This window comes from Leptonotus elevatus, chromosome 3 (genome assembly GCF_054856555.1).
Source record: "Leptonotus elevatus isolate MCC_2025b chromosome 3, RoL_Lele_1.0, whole genome shotgun sequence".
Classification (NCBI taxonomy): domain Eukaryota; kingdom Metazoa; phylum Chordata; class Actinopteri; order Syngnathiformes; family Syngnathidae; genus Leptonotus; species Leptonotus elevatus.
Genome location: NC_141241.1, coordinates 15,794,368 through 15,807,250, shown reverse-complemented (window position 1 = coordinate 15,807,250; position 12,883 = coordinate 15,794,368). Strand labels below are relative to the sequence as shown.

Below are 12,883 nucleotides of genomic sequence, written 5' to 3'. Positions count from 1 at the left end.
AAAATACATTGTCTGACTTTTTGGGCAATTTTGTGTACATTATATGGTAAATTAAAAAAAATTCTCTTCCTTTTTGGACATTTTATGGTCACTTTTTACACATGTTTAGTTTTTGTTTTTGTATTTACTTTTGTCTCTCTTTTTCTAACAACTATCAAATTTGGACTCTGACATTTTTTAAAAATGTTTCATCATTAATGAATTCAAATAATATTTTATCTAAACATTTTAAATATGTAAAACAATATGTAGCTCCAGATCCACAGGTCGCAGACCCCTGGTGTATACCTTATAGCTGGCGAGCTGGATTTTCCTTAAGTTGTTGTTATGACTGATTAATATGGCTGAAGTTTTGTGCGTCAAGCAGAGGTTCATTAGGCGTAGAACAGAACGGGATCACATCCCACTTCCGTGACCTCTGTGCTGGACTGTGTGCGTGTGTGTGTGTCTTTTCAGCAGCTGCTGGATAGTGTTGGGAGCACACCACAGCTCCTCTGGCCCTTGAGGTCACTCACATTCATTCTGGCTTTTTTGTTGTTGTTTGGGAGAGGGAATAAGTCTCACGCAATGCAGTGGACAACTGACCATCTGTGGCCGGAGGGGGTCAACCAGGTGGCCAACAGCTGACTTGTAAATCAGGCCGCGTGATACTTCTATAGTATCCAAAAGAGCCGAGCACTGCGAGCAGGCGCAATAAATTACCTACGGTGCAAATCTGTGCTACTTTGGAGATTTCATTTTGAAATTTGGTTTTATTTCTGCTACATGTTTGACTGCTTGTATTTATCTACTTATGTAAGCAAACTAAAATAGACCAAAATTTAAATGACAAATTTGAGCTGTCACTTTTACTCCACTTCTGCCTCCATTATATGACATTTTTTTCCCACTTAATATTGGGCAGCTCTCTTAGTGCTTTAAATAAAACTGATAATCATTAAGCCACTCTATGGACTTAAATTGACATCAAACCAAAGTTGGAGCTAAATAAGGATTCCTTTGCCAAAGGAGCGTCCTGGTGGTGTTTTGCAAAGTTGAGGCGGCCTTTCGTGGGGGCAGATTTACTGTGTGTTTTATGGCCGCTGTGAGCAGTGTTGCTGACATCAAAGCCTCTCATTGTGTTTGGCTTTCAGAGTCACAAAGCTGGTTTATTGGCCGAGGCTTGAAAGCAATGCAACCCCTCGCCGGCCGAGCTGTAGGCCCAACATCAGTGTGTTTACATGCACTAAAGAAAAGCCAACTTTTGCATTTAATATGTTGAAAGAATACTTTTCAAATGCACCTGATGTGACCATGTTCTACATTTTAAAAGTTCAGTTACACAACCAGACCCTATTAATCAATTGCAAGTGGCAACTTTATGCATATTCACATACCAAACAGGCATATTTAAACATCAAATCTTTTTTCTCCATTCACATTAGAATTAATCTATATCTTGTTAGTCCATGACAATATAACACCAGGAAACAAACATGAATAAGTCTTCCAATTTGCATCTTATTACCATAATAAATGACCCTAATAGTCAAGAGTACATAGATGGATAGGCTAGCCACAAAATATGCTCGAGTACTGTTGCTTTAGAATAACATGACTTTGCAAAAAAAAATAAAATAAAAAGTAGCGAGCAGAATGTAGCTCAATGTGGCGGAGTAAAAGTACTGTTTATTCTTAACAAGTTACAATGTAGCGTGTTAATTAGTGAGTGTGAAGAAGGCCATCAACAAGATCTCTTTGTATCTGTTTACTCAAACAGTATGAAAGTGACACAACAATTACACTACATCATGAACATGTAATCGATGAATACATTTAAAATAATTGCCTGTATAGCAGACTTCTAAAATAAAAAAATAACAAAGCAAGTAACCAGAATTGATTTATTCCACTTTTATCATACAAATCTTCAATTTAGAAAATGGATGGATGGTAAAGTATTGTGTTCAAACATTATACTGTAGGAGCATACAGCATGTTCTTTTGTTATTTTATTGTATTTTGTAATTTTGAATGTTGCGGTTCTTTTCTCTTGACGGATAAGGAAGCAACACAAACTGAAAATGCCAGTGAAAGTCCTGCTGGGCTGCAGGAACTTGCCATTAACATCTTTAAGATAACCTTTATTAGTACCACAATGAGGAAATTTACCAGCTTGTTTTCATGGTGGTTTGTGTTCAATTGTGATAGCATTGCATAGAGTGCAAACACCCTCTGCGGACGTTTAAAGTTAAAGGATGTTCCGGGTCTCTTTGCATGGCAGAGCTAATCATCATCTGAGATTTGAGATGCCTTCTGTTTTCATTTTTCAACTTCCTTTCACAAAAAATGTTGACTCTCGTTTTCTCACCGTGAGGGTTTTTCGGTTTTGGTAAGAGGTTTTTCTGGTAAGTAGGAGAGTTTGTGCATGACAGGTTTTTTTGTGTGCAGATGAGAGGTATTTGAGCAAGTTTTTTGGTGAGTGCGAGTGTTTGTGTGAACGTTTGATTAGTGTGGTGCATTGTGAGAAGGGTGTGAAGAGAGGACTTTTGTGAGTGTGAGAGTTTTTTTGGTAAGTATGAGAGTTCATCTGGTGAGTGGCTTTTTTGGGTGCGTTTGGGAGGTGTTTCGATGTGTTTTTTTGTGTGAGAGGATGGTTTTGAATGATAGTTTTTTGGTGCATGCGAGAAGGGTACATGTAAGAGATGGATTTTTTTGTGAGGATTTTTTTAGTGAGTGTGAAAGTTCATGTGAGTGTTTTTTTTTGTGGGGGTGAGCGTAGCTTTTTATGGTAAATTTGGGAAGTTTTTTGATGTGTAAAAGTTTTTTGTTGGATGTTGTGTTTTTGAGAGTTTTTTTGGGAGCTTGAACTTTTTTGGGGTGAGCTTGAATGTTTTTGTTGAATGTGAGAGTTTTTTAGTATGTGTGTGAACATGAGAGTTTTTTGGGTAAGTATGAGTTTTTGGGTGAGTGTAAGTTTTTTGTCTGAGAGTTTGTTTAGTGTTAGAGTTTTTTGGTGCATGTGAGAAGGGTGTGGGGTGTGTGTAGGAGAGGGATTTTTTGTGATTGAGAGTTTGTGTGAGAGTGAGAGTTTGTTGTGAGTGTGAGAGTTCTTTTAAGTGTTTTTTTTTTAGTGTAGCTTTATTCGGGTATGCTTTGGAGGTTGTTATTTTTATGTGCTTAAAAGTTTTTTGTTGGAGGTTGTGTTCCTGAGTTTTTTTGGGGTGAGCTTGAGTGTTTTTGTTGAAAGTGATAATTTTTTTAGTAAGTGTGAAATACTTTTTTTTTATGTGATTTTTTTCATGGTGCTTTTTAGGCTTTTCCACTTATTGGTCGCTGTAAGGCAAGCAAATATGCAATAAGTCCTTCCGGCTAACAAATGCTGTATGTTCATTTTCCTGATAACCAGAAAATCTTTATCATTTAAATATTCTTGTACTGTGAATGGCATTTTCAATACATCTATTCAGCCGTCCTTCTTTTGTCAATAACATTGATTTTGGAAGGCTCAGCTGTGACCAAAGCGGATGCTGCTGATTCAACCCTGTGTGTACGGCTGCACGAGGGCGTGCTTGGAGCTGTCTGCTAAAGTAGAGGATGACAATCCCAAATGATTGAAAGCGCACCGGGGGGGAGACAGGAATGTGTTCCGGAGGTTCCGCTCGGGTGTAAAAGGTGTGACCTTTTCCTCGTATGTGTGTGCGGACTGTGTCCTTTGCCTGGCCCGTGAGAAAGAGCTCAAATAACCCAAACTTTGTGGCACCAGGCAGCGCTGTGTACACAACTGTAGATTCATGTCTCATGACACATCATCCATTCATTCCATTAATACGATTTGATGATGCAATATGCATGATGCGCGTTATTCTGGCTCTTACTTTATTTAGGGCTGAGCTGGCGTTTGTGTTTGTTTTGTGTGTGCGAGGGTGAGAGTCAGGGGGGACGGGATGATAGATGCTGGGGTGAGGGCTCATGTGGGGAGTTGACATTTACGGCCCCTGTTCAGGGCAGGCTTGCTTACGGCCTGGGGGGCATTTCGCAGGGCAGAACAAAACCTCAGAAGCCAATGGGATCTGCATTCTGGCAGTTAAAAAAAAAAAAAAAAGCATGACCACTAATGGCCCAAATATGCCCTTTAATACAAACACCGTGATTTATGGAAGTCGAGCCGTGAGAGATTTACACCGGTGGGAAGGACAGGAAAATTCTTTACTCGAGGAATGTTTACGGACTGAGGAATGCAGTATTCTAAGAATACAATTTGCTGTAATCTAGGCATGTGAATAATTCAATCATATTGGGGTGAGTAGTCAATGAATCAATTATGTAAAGAGTTGTATTTGAGAACTTTTATGAGTGTGTTTTGGTTTATTCCTGTTGAGCCACAGTGAAATGTTATTTTCATAATGCTGTATACACTTTATACTTATGTTTTGTTTTAAGTCACAAATAATAATTATTCTCAAAGGTTGGATTTTTAAATTTCCAAACATTTCAGTGCCGTTGATGCTAACAATAAAAATAGCTTTTAAAAAAATTTGAAAAATGAATAAATAAAATAAAATAAAATAGCTTTTGTGTGCTTTTGTTGTAATGCTTTAAGCCATGGATATTTGAACACAAATGGTGCAGTAAGAGACAACGTAGCAATACGCCGATTAATATATTCTTTATCCTTTGCAAAGAGCGACACATCTTAGTGCCGCTTAGAGTCTCAGTTGTAAAGCTCTTCATTTGTGTCTGCTTGACTGTATTACACTGCCCCCGGCGGCGAAGTCGCACACACCAGGATTTGCAATGAATTAATCATAATGCACAAACTGTTTTCATTCTTTAAATTCTGTCATTGTAGACCAAACAATATTGTACACTGCTATTTTGTGTCTCATGACATTTTTTTTTATGGATGCTGAAATGGACTAATAGCATTCATTTCAATGGGCAATGAGTTGGAGTTTTACTTTGACAGTGCGCAAGCCAATAAATAGTGTCCCAGCACCTATTTTGGGAAGTTTGACTGTACTATAACTATAACAGCTGTCTGTATTGATAATGCGTTGCACTTCCTTCATTATTTTGATCAATTTAATTTGACTCTCAGTAGTGTTGCCCAGTTTTTCCACTTACTTCCTGTGCTTGACCCTCCCCCCCCTTCCAAAAGAGCCCTATATCCCCTCCTTTTGCAGGATTTAGCTTGCCCGGATTCCGTGTCAAAGGTCACAGCCCAGATGTCACAGCTTACGCCCCCTATCCACCCCGCAAATCCTCTACCCACCCTGTCAGAGATCCTATGTGGCATAATTACGCTAGGTCCTTTGTATTAAGATGCACATTATGCTTCTCTTTTAAGGTGGAAGCAGAGACGTCCAAGTTAAGTGTCCAGTCTGGTGCTTGAGCTTGGCATCAAAATGCAAGAACAACTTGTAACTTAATACAAACTATGATGGCAAATTTAGGGGAACTAATAAGAATCCCTGTGAGGTTCTTCTCATATTCCACACCCGTGACCTGACTTTTCCAGAGTTTTATCTCAGGCTGACCCCCTGGCCTTGGTCTGGGTCAACTCTTCAGGCCTGTGTGGGGGGTGGAAGGAGAGCCACTCCTCCCCCTTTTAAACGTCTCCACCCACGTGCACACAACTTCTCTGCTGATTCTGCTTATGTTTAACATTATACATCTTGATATGAAATTCTCCTGAAGCATAAGTGAAGTGTTGTGATGCCTTCAGATACGGGCGACCGGGCTTAAGATTTTTATTTTATTTTTATTTTTGCTTTGATTTGCAAGCAAAATCTTGAGACGGGCTCCATGCACAGTATACTGCATATGAATGTCTTTATTAGGCTGCCCCCGTGTGGCCAAGGCATGCACAGCAGAAGGAGCAGCACGATGTCCATTGAATTGAAGAAGAAAAAAAAGAGGCAAAATCGGTTTAAATTCTTTACATTCTAATTAATGTTGTCATTGTGGTATGTTTTATAAAGAACGATGTTACACAGTGCTGTTTCTTCTTATTGAAAACGCTTTACAAACATTATTTTGGGGGTTATCTTTTGAGAGGCGAGAAAAGATGAATGGCATTTCCATTCATTTCAATGGCAAATTTGAGTGAACAAGTCAACTGAACTGTTCTTAATTGTTGAATTCGTTTTTTTCTCGTTTTCTGAATTCAATTTTTTTTATTTGGCAATCAGCTAGCAATATGAAAACATTTTAGTTGTGTTGTCGCGCTAGCAGAATGTTTGTATTTTATGATGTTTTATCCTTAGTGAAATTTCTGGAAAAAGCATTTAAGCTTTTTTACCCTGACTGAAATGTATTGAATAGTCTGGCGGATGTGGTTTTAATGTCATGTTATGTCACATCCTCATGTATTCGACTTTTACATAATTTTGCACTGTATAACTAGATTAGTTCTGTTCCTTATGCTAATCTTAAGGTTGAAATAAACAATTGAAAATAATTGAATGTGGTCACATGACCAGGCAGGGTCTTTAAGGTCACTGTGGCCCACGACTGCTGTTGACCACCACCAATGTCCAGCTTCCCAGGGGATTTTGTTGGTCCAGTCCCCACCCTTGTTGTGACTGTGAATAGACGCGTGTCAGGGTGATGGAAAGTCTTATAGTGAGCGCATCTGTCCGGCGGACATTGCTCTCACTCACATTCAAAGCCGCATTGACCCGACACCTGCTTTTAATCTTCGGTGATCACATGCAGAAATCTTTGTGGTTCTTTATCAGCGTCCACAACTGAAAACTCCAAATGGTTTCATTTTGACATGTTGTCATCTCTGTTTGTTTTAAATGTAGACCCAAGGAAGAAGTACCACGTGAAGCTTCTGGCTTACAACTTTATTGGCGACGGCTACCAGGCAGACCAGACTATCAGCACCCCCGGATGTGTCTGTGAGTTTGCGAATCAAAACGCTTGTGATGTGTAGTTTTTACTAGGGGGTGACCAATATGGATTCATACAAAATATTTAATGAATTTGTATTTCTCAGCCGTTCGGGATCGCCTGGTGCCGCCTCCGCCGCCACCTCACAACGTGCACGTAAAGGCCAACAGTTCGTCAAGCGTCTTTCTTCACTGGAGCCGACCAGCTTTCACCTCCAGCCACGCCGTCAACTACACGGTCCGCTGCAACCCCGTCGGCTTGCAGAACGCCTCCCTGGTGCTCTACCTGCAGACGTAAGAGCTTGTGGCGAGCTCTGTGATCATGTATGCATCAGGCTTACTTTTTTTTTTTTACGTCTATCTTTTATTCAGGAATGAGCAAAGCCTCTTAGTGCGAGATCTGCAACCTAACACAAAGTATGAATTTGCTATCCGGCTTCATATTGACCAGCTGTCCAGCCCATGGAGCCCTGTGGTCTACCAAAGCACTTTCCCTGAAGGCGAGTCCCTTTTCATCTGCAAATCACTGATATTTAATCATATCGTTATTATTATCAGGATCCGCTGTGAATAAATAGTAAGACTGACTTGACTTGTCTCATCTATAACAGCTCCCACGCTGCCTCCCGCCAACATCAAGGTGACTCTGATCGAGGAGGACACCGCCCTGGTGTCATGGAAGCCCCCGGAGGAAGCCAACCTTTCTGTTACGCACTACACAATCCTGTATGCCTCCAGAAATGAGTGGCTCACCGGGGAATGGCAGGTGGTGCAAAGAGAAGGTAAATATGTGTGAGAAGAGGGAGAAAACAGGCAGACACGTACATGAAAAATAAATCCATTCACAAAGCTCTGCTCCAGTCCTGGACAAATGGTCCATCGGAAATCAGTAGCTCATTTAATTTTCACTGACATTTTCTTTTTCCTCTCTTTTGGTGCGTGACATCTTAAGTTTGCCGCGTTTGTCATACTGATGTGATTACTTTGCGTTTCATCCTTATTCACACACAAGTCTTTGAGCTATATCTAAAAGCAAGTAATGGAGCGCCATGTCAGTTTGTTTGAAAACATAAAATTGAAAAAGTGAATGTACACTGATCGATCACTAAATTATGACCACAATATAAAGAGATCCACTACGAGAGCTCCATCCAAAATCCTGACTTTACAATGACAGTAAACTTTTTAATTGACGCTGTCAGATAGCTATTAATGTGACTACAGTGGGGCTTATCTTTTCCCCTCCTTTTATTCCCTCCCAGGCAAAATAAAGTTGTACTTTAGAAAACCATAAAGGAATTGTATAAATAGAATATAAAGAGTTTTTGCCACATTTTTTGCTACTTTTACTTTTCACTTTTCTGGAAATGTGACCGCTTCTTCTGATGAGCGCCTCTTGGCCACCAGGGGGCAATGTAATACAGACATACAATACAAAATACACAACGAAGATGGTCACAATTACAGTAAGTGTTATGTAAGTGTTGACTAACTTGACTTTTTAATAAGGTAACCATTAAAGGTTCTCTCTGTAACAATTTGGCCAAATATGTATTTTCAAGAGCCTTTTTTATTTGACTATTTATGGCTGAAACATTTTCTAATTAGTAGATTAACACACTAGCCATTTCGGAGTCTGTCGCCCTCTGTCTGTGGATGCGGCGTCATGTGCGCGTTGTGTACATGAAAGAAGGTGGTGTGTGTCATTTTGTTTTTTGTCAACAGGTGGCAGTAGCGATTCAAAATTGAATCTTCTGCGTTCAGTAAGTTATCAGAGACAATGTCTTCTGCTTGCGTCTCCTGTTGAACAACTTTATTTTTACATTAGAAGAGATTGCATACAGCAAAACAAACGTGTTGTGTTGTAATGTCCAGTTAATTTAAACAGCGAGTGAAGTTACAAAGATCAAGTTGGCAATTGTTGTGGTTATTGATCCACAGGGGTGTTTTTAGGAGTATATGGCCACAGAAAGGACATGAAAGACAAATTACACTCACCTATATTCTTACTGGCAAAGGTATCAAAAGTGACGTTTTTCACAAAACCCCTTCAACCTCTCTAACCTCAGTCCAAACAGCCCACCCACTATTTTCTTTTCTGCAGAAAGCTTAGTAGTATGGAAACTGCCTGTGCTGGATCAGTGAAACCAAGTATATATACAGCTCTGAACAACATGGGGAAGTAACAAAGATTGTGTTTTAATTTTATGCAAGATGGGTGGTGGGCTTTTCAACAACACTGGCAGTAGGCTACACATCCGCTGGAAATGTTACCACAAGGTTGCGCCAGACCATAGATAATTACAACACTTTTAAATGATGTGTCAAAATAATAGTTTTTTTCCCCCTTCTTCAACAACTTTACATGTAAACATTGTGATGAAAACAAAACCAAAAAAGAGCAATGCGGTGGTTCTGTGTGGCTGACAGGGAGCATCACTATGGCGCTGCTGGAGAACCTGAAGCCGGGCCAGTTCTACCTGGTGAAAGTGTCAGCGTCCAACAACATGGGCGACGGGCCTTTCTCTCACATGGTGGAGCTGACAGTGCGAGCGGGTCCCTCCTTTGGTCACGACCCTCGGCTCTCGCGGGACTCCACACGCTCCAACGGTCAGCGATGTCTTCATTTCATTTCATGTCTGCTCTTTTTCAAACTCAAGGCATGTTCTATTTCACGAGTCTTAAGCACAGGCTGTAATTGAATTACATTTATAAGAGTTCAAACAACAAAATGACCCTCGTCACTGGGATGTTTCATTACATTTGCATAGATTAATGTGACCTCCTCATCTTGGTTTCTTCAGTCTTTTCCCATGGCTTCTACCACTTGGACCAAACGTCGATGACCGGCATCACTGTGGGGGTCTCCATCGCACTCATGTGCATCATCATCTGTGCGTTCATCATGGTGTGCAGAGGCAAACACAGGTGTGGTATACTTGTGGTTTGACGTCCACGGTGACGGTACAGTCCGTTTCATGTTACTTGTCAATTCCCTATAGGAAACCATCATCTGTTAAATTGCACCGAGAAGGGAGGAGCCCGTCCGCCGCCGCTGTCGAGGGCCTGGCTGAGAATGCCGACGTGAGCGTAGCAGTGATGAGCCAGGATAATTTCATTGATAGCAAGGTGCTTACGACAATATTTAAAAAGGGTGATGATATTCAAGTCATTAGGTATTTGAATTGATGTATGTATCTGGTCAATTTTAAGTATCTTCACTGTCCAATGAAAAACGTGAGATTTTTTTTTTTTTTTTTTACATGTTCATAGCACGCTTATGTTTATTTTGTTTGCTATCTCAGGGTGGAACGAATCTCATCATCAATTCACTTGGTCCAGTTCAGCCTAATGCTGAGAAGAAGAGCAAATGGTTGTCCTTCAGTAGCCATGGCAACAAGAGCATTAAAGATATGCAGGTAAGTAAATAACCAAAATCAAGCCTTTGCTTTTCACATTACTGTGTTGTCCTTCTCTTCTTTGCGGAATTATTTTAAATCAGTCATATTGAAGAATTATTGAGCACGAGCTGAGCTGCCTATTTATGGTCGTATCACAACATCTTAATTGGATTTAATCAGGGAGAAAACAAATTAAAAACTGAAACTGATGTGTCTAATCCTGTGGTTAAGAATCACTGTTGTCGATTTTTTCAAAAAAAATTCTAAGTAGGTATGCTCTCTTTATTGTAGAAGACGAGACACGGGGCCGCCTCCTACCAGCCGGGCTCCACCGTGCTGACCTACAAAGAAGAACTGTCGCCCGCCGCCGCGGAACAGCCCACCTCACTGCAGGCTCTGCTGGGACGTCCCGGAGATTCGGAAGGCTCCTCCAGCAGCGAGGGCAGCCACGCCACCGCCGACTCTGGTCGCTTCTCGCATGACGAGACGGAGATGACCAACCTGTCGTCCGGCGCGAGCAGCCGCCAGCCGTCCGTTACGGCGGAGGAGGACAGCGGTGGCGGTGAGGAAGTGGAAGAAGCGTGTGGTCGAGCCCGACGCGCTCAGACGGATTTCAGGTTGGTGGAGTCGGTTGAGGAGCTCCGCTGTCATCAGGAAGCCCAAAGCAGTCGGCCTTTGCTCTCAGTGTGTGCAGTTGTGTGAGGGTGTTATGTGTGTGTGTGTATTTGGAAAGCCAATTGACCACTCTAAAAACAGTTGGGTAGAAAATAACCCAATTTGGCAAAAAAATTATATATATAAAAAAAAGGACCTATACACTACTTGCGTCAATTTGACCCAATTTCTGGGTTGTTTGTTTTAAAACAACAATAACTCAATTTGGGTCAAAAAGGGGCTAACCCCTATACTTGGGTCAGTATGGCCCAACTTTCTGAGTTGTTTCGGTTAAAACAACCCAATTGAGGTATAAAAAAAAAAAGGGACTGACCTGCTATACTTGGGTCACTTTGACCCAACTTTCTGGGTTGTTTTAATCCCAGACCCAAGTAGCGAGTTGCTCCCTTTTCGATCCAAATAGTTTGGGTTAAAGCAACACAGAATGTTGGGTCAAATTGACACAAAAAGTGGGTTGTGATCCCATTTTGACCCGAATTGGGTTATTTTTGGCCCAACTGTTTTTAGAGTGCACCCTAAAAATGGTTGTGTCAATTATAACCCAATTCGGGTCAAAAAAGGGACTAACCCAACTTCTTAGGTTCAATGAATTGGGTTGTTTTGTACAGAAATGACCCTCAAAATTTGGTTGTTTTGTGGGTCATTCATTTGACCCAACGTTATGGGTTAAATGAATAACCCAATGACAGTTACATGAATTGGGTTATTTATTTAACTGAATTTGGTTATTTATTTAACTGTTATTGGGTTATTCTTTTAACCCATAAAGTTGGGTCAAGAATAACCCACAAAACAACTCAATTTTGGAATTGGGTCAAATTAATTACCCAAAAAAACAACCCAGTTTTTGTGTCAATCTTGTATGAAGCAAGCCAGTTCATTTAAATAAATAACCCAAAAAGTTGGTTCAGTCCCAGCTGTTTTAGAGTGTGTATGTGTGTGCGTGTGTGTTTTGTGTGTGCGTGCACATGTATCGTTTTTTTTAAACCCTTATCCTCAAGCCTGCTCAATTTTTACCATTTCATGTTCGTTTTCACATTTAAAAAAAAAATATATATTTTTATTTGTTTTGTATGACATTTAAAAAAGAAGAAATCTCACCCACCATGAATGTTGAAAAAAATATATATTTAAAAGAGTTTATCACTGGAGTGAAAGGGATGTCCTTTTTGCTGATGATCTACCTCGGTTTGGCTTGCGAGCCAAACCTCCCCTGTATATTTAATAACTACTGCGACTTTACATAACCTGTGATACTTCCTGATGATTTTTGTTTCGTTTTGCTGATTGTCATCCCATTTCGTCGTGATTTTTCTTTTTTCCTTTCTTATTCGCTGGAATGTAAGGGCTGTGCAGCTTCCATTCCCTTCTGGCGCCAGGTGCCGAACACACGTTTGTCTCCTGCGATGTTGCCGAGGCGGTGAGCCAGTATTATTAGCAAGTGTTTTCTCACCCATTATTGAGTAATGGCGTAGAAGCGAGTCGTGTTTATTATTGTTTGTTTGTGTTGATATCGATGCGCAGCTGCCCTTACTGTTCCTGTTTTATACTACCTCCTGTTGATTTGATTCTTTGTCGGCTTTCTTAAACTCAGGGAACAAAAAAAAGTCATGTCGTGTTACATGATGAACTGACAGGGTATCTTCTCAGTAATTAAGTAAGCTGTGTGTGTAATTGCCTAATAGATTTGCTCTGAATGTATCTCTGTGCCAGTAGCGGAGACCTCCCACACAAGACCCGAACCCTTACGAAATACTTTTTGGTCTTTTTTTTTTGTTTTTTTGTCTTCGACTTCTACCTCCTGCTTGTGTCCGCGGACACACAGCAAATGTATGGCCAGCCATTTTGAGCATTTACTGCTCTTGCTTGATATCCACTTGTACTAGTACACCGTTTTTCCTCACTCATAAGACAATTCGCCGCACATGT

General features: G+C 40.6%; 1 protein-coding gene across 1 annotated transcript in view; it reads left to right on the top strand.

Annotated features, from left to right (window-relative positions):
- The window catches only part of prtga (protogenin homolog a (Gallus gallus)), a 34,340-nt gene extending 22,770 nt beyond the window's left edge, over window positions 1-11,570 (top strand). Inside the window, exons 11-19 of the mRNA XM_086071532.1 lie at window positions 6,792-6,887; window positions 6,986-7,172; window positions 7,251-7,378; window positions 7,490-7,660; window positions 9,309-9,488; window positions 9,683-9,806; window positions 9,881-10,007; window positions 10,184-10,297; window positions 10,571-11,570. Coding sequence (XP_085927658.1) covers window positions 6,792-6,887; window positions 6,986-7,172; window positions 7,251-7,378; window positions 7,490-7,660; window positions 9,309-9,488; window positions 9,683-9,806; window positions 9,881-10,007; window positions 10,184-10,297; window positions 10,571-10,981 — 1,538 coding nt within the window. The 3' untranslated portion in view covers window positions 10,982-11,570. The remainder of the gene's footprint in view (window positions 1-6,791; window positions 6,888-6,985; window positions 7,173-7,250; window positions 7,379-7,489; window positions 7,661-9,308; window positions 9,489-9,682; window positions 9,807-9,880; window positions 10,008-10,183; window positions 10,298-10,570) is intronic.
- Window positions 11,571-12,883: the final 1,313 nt, after the last annotated feature.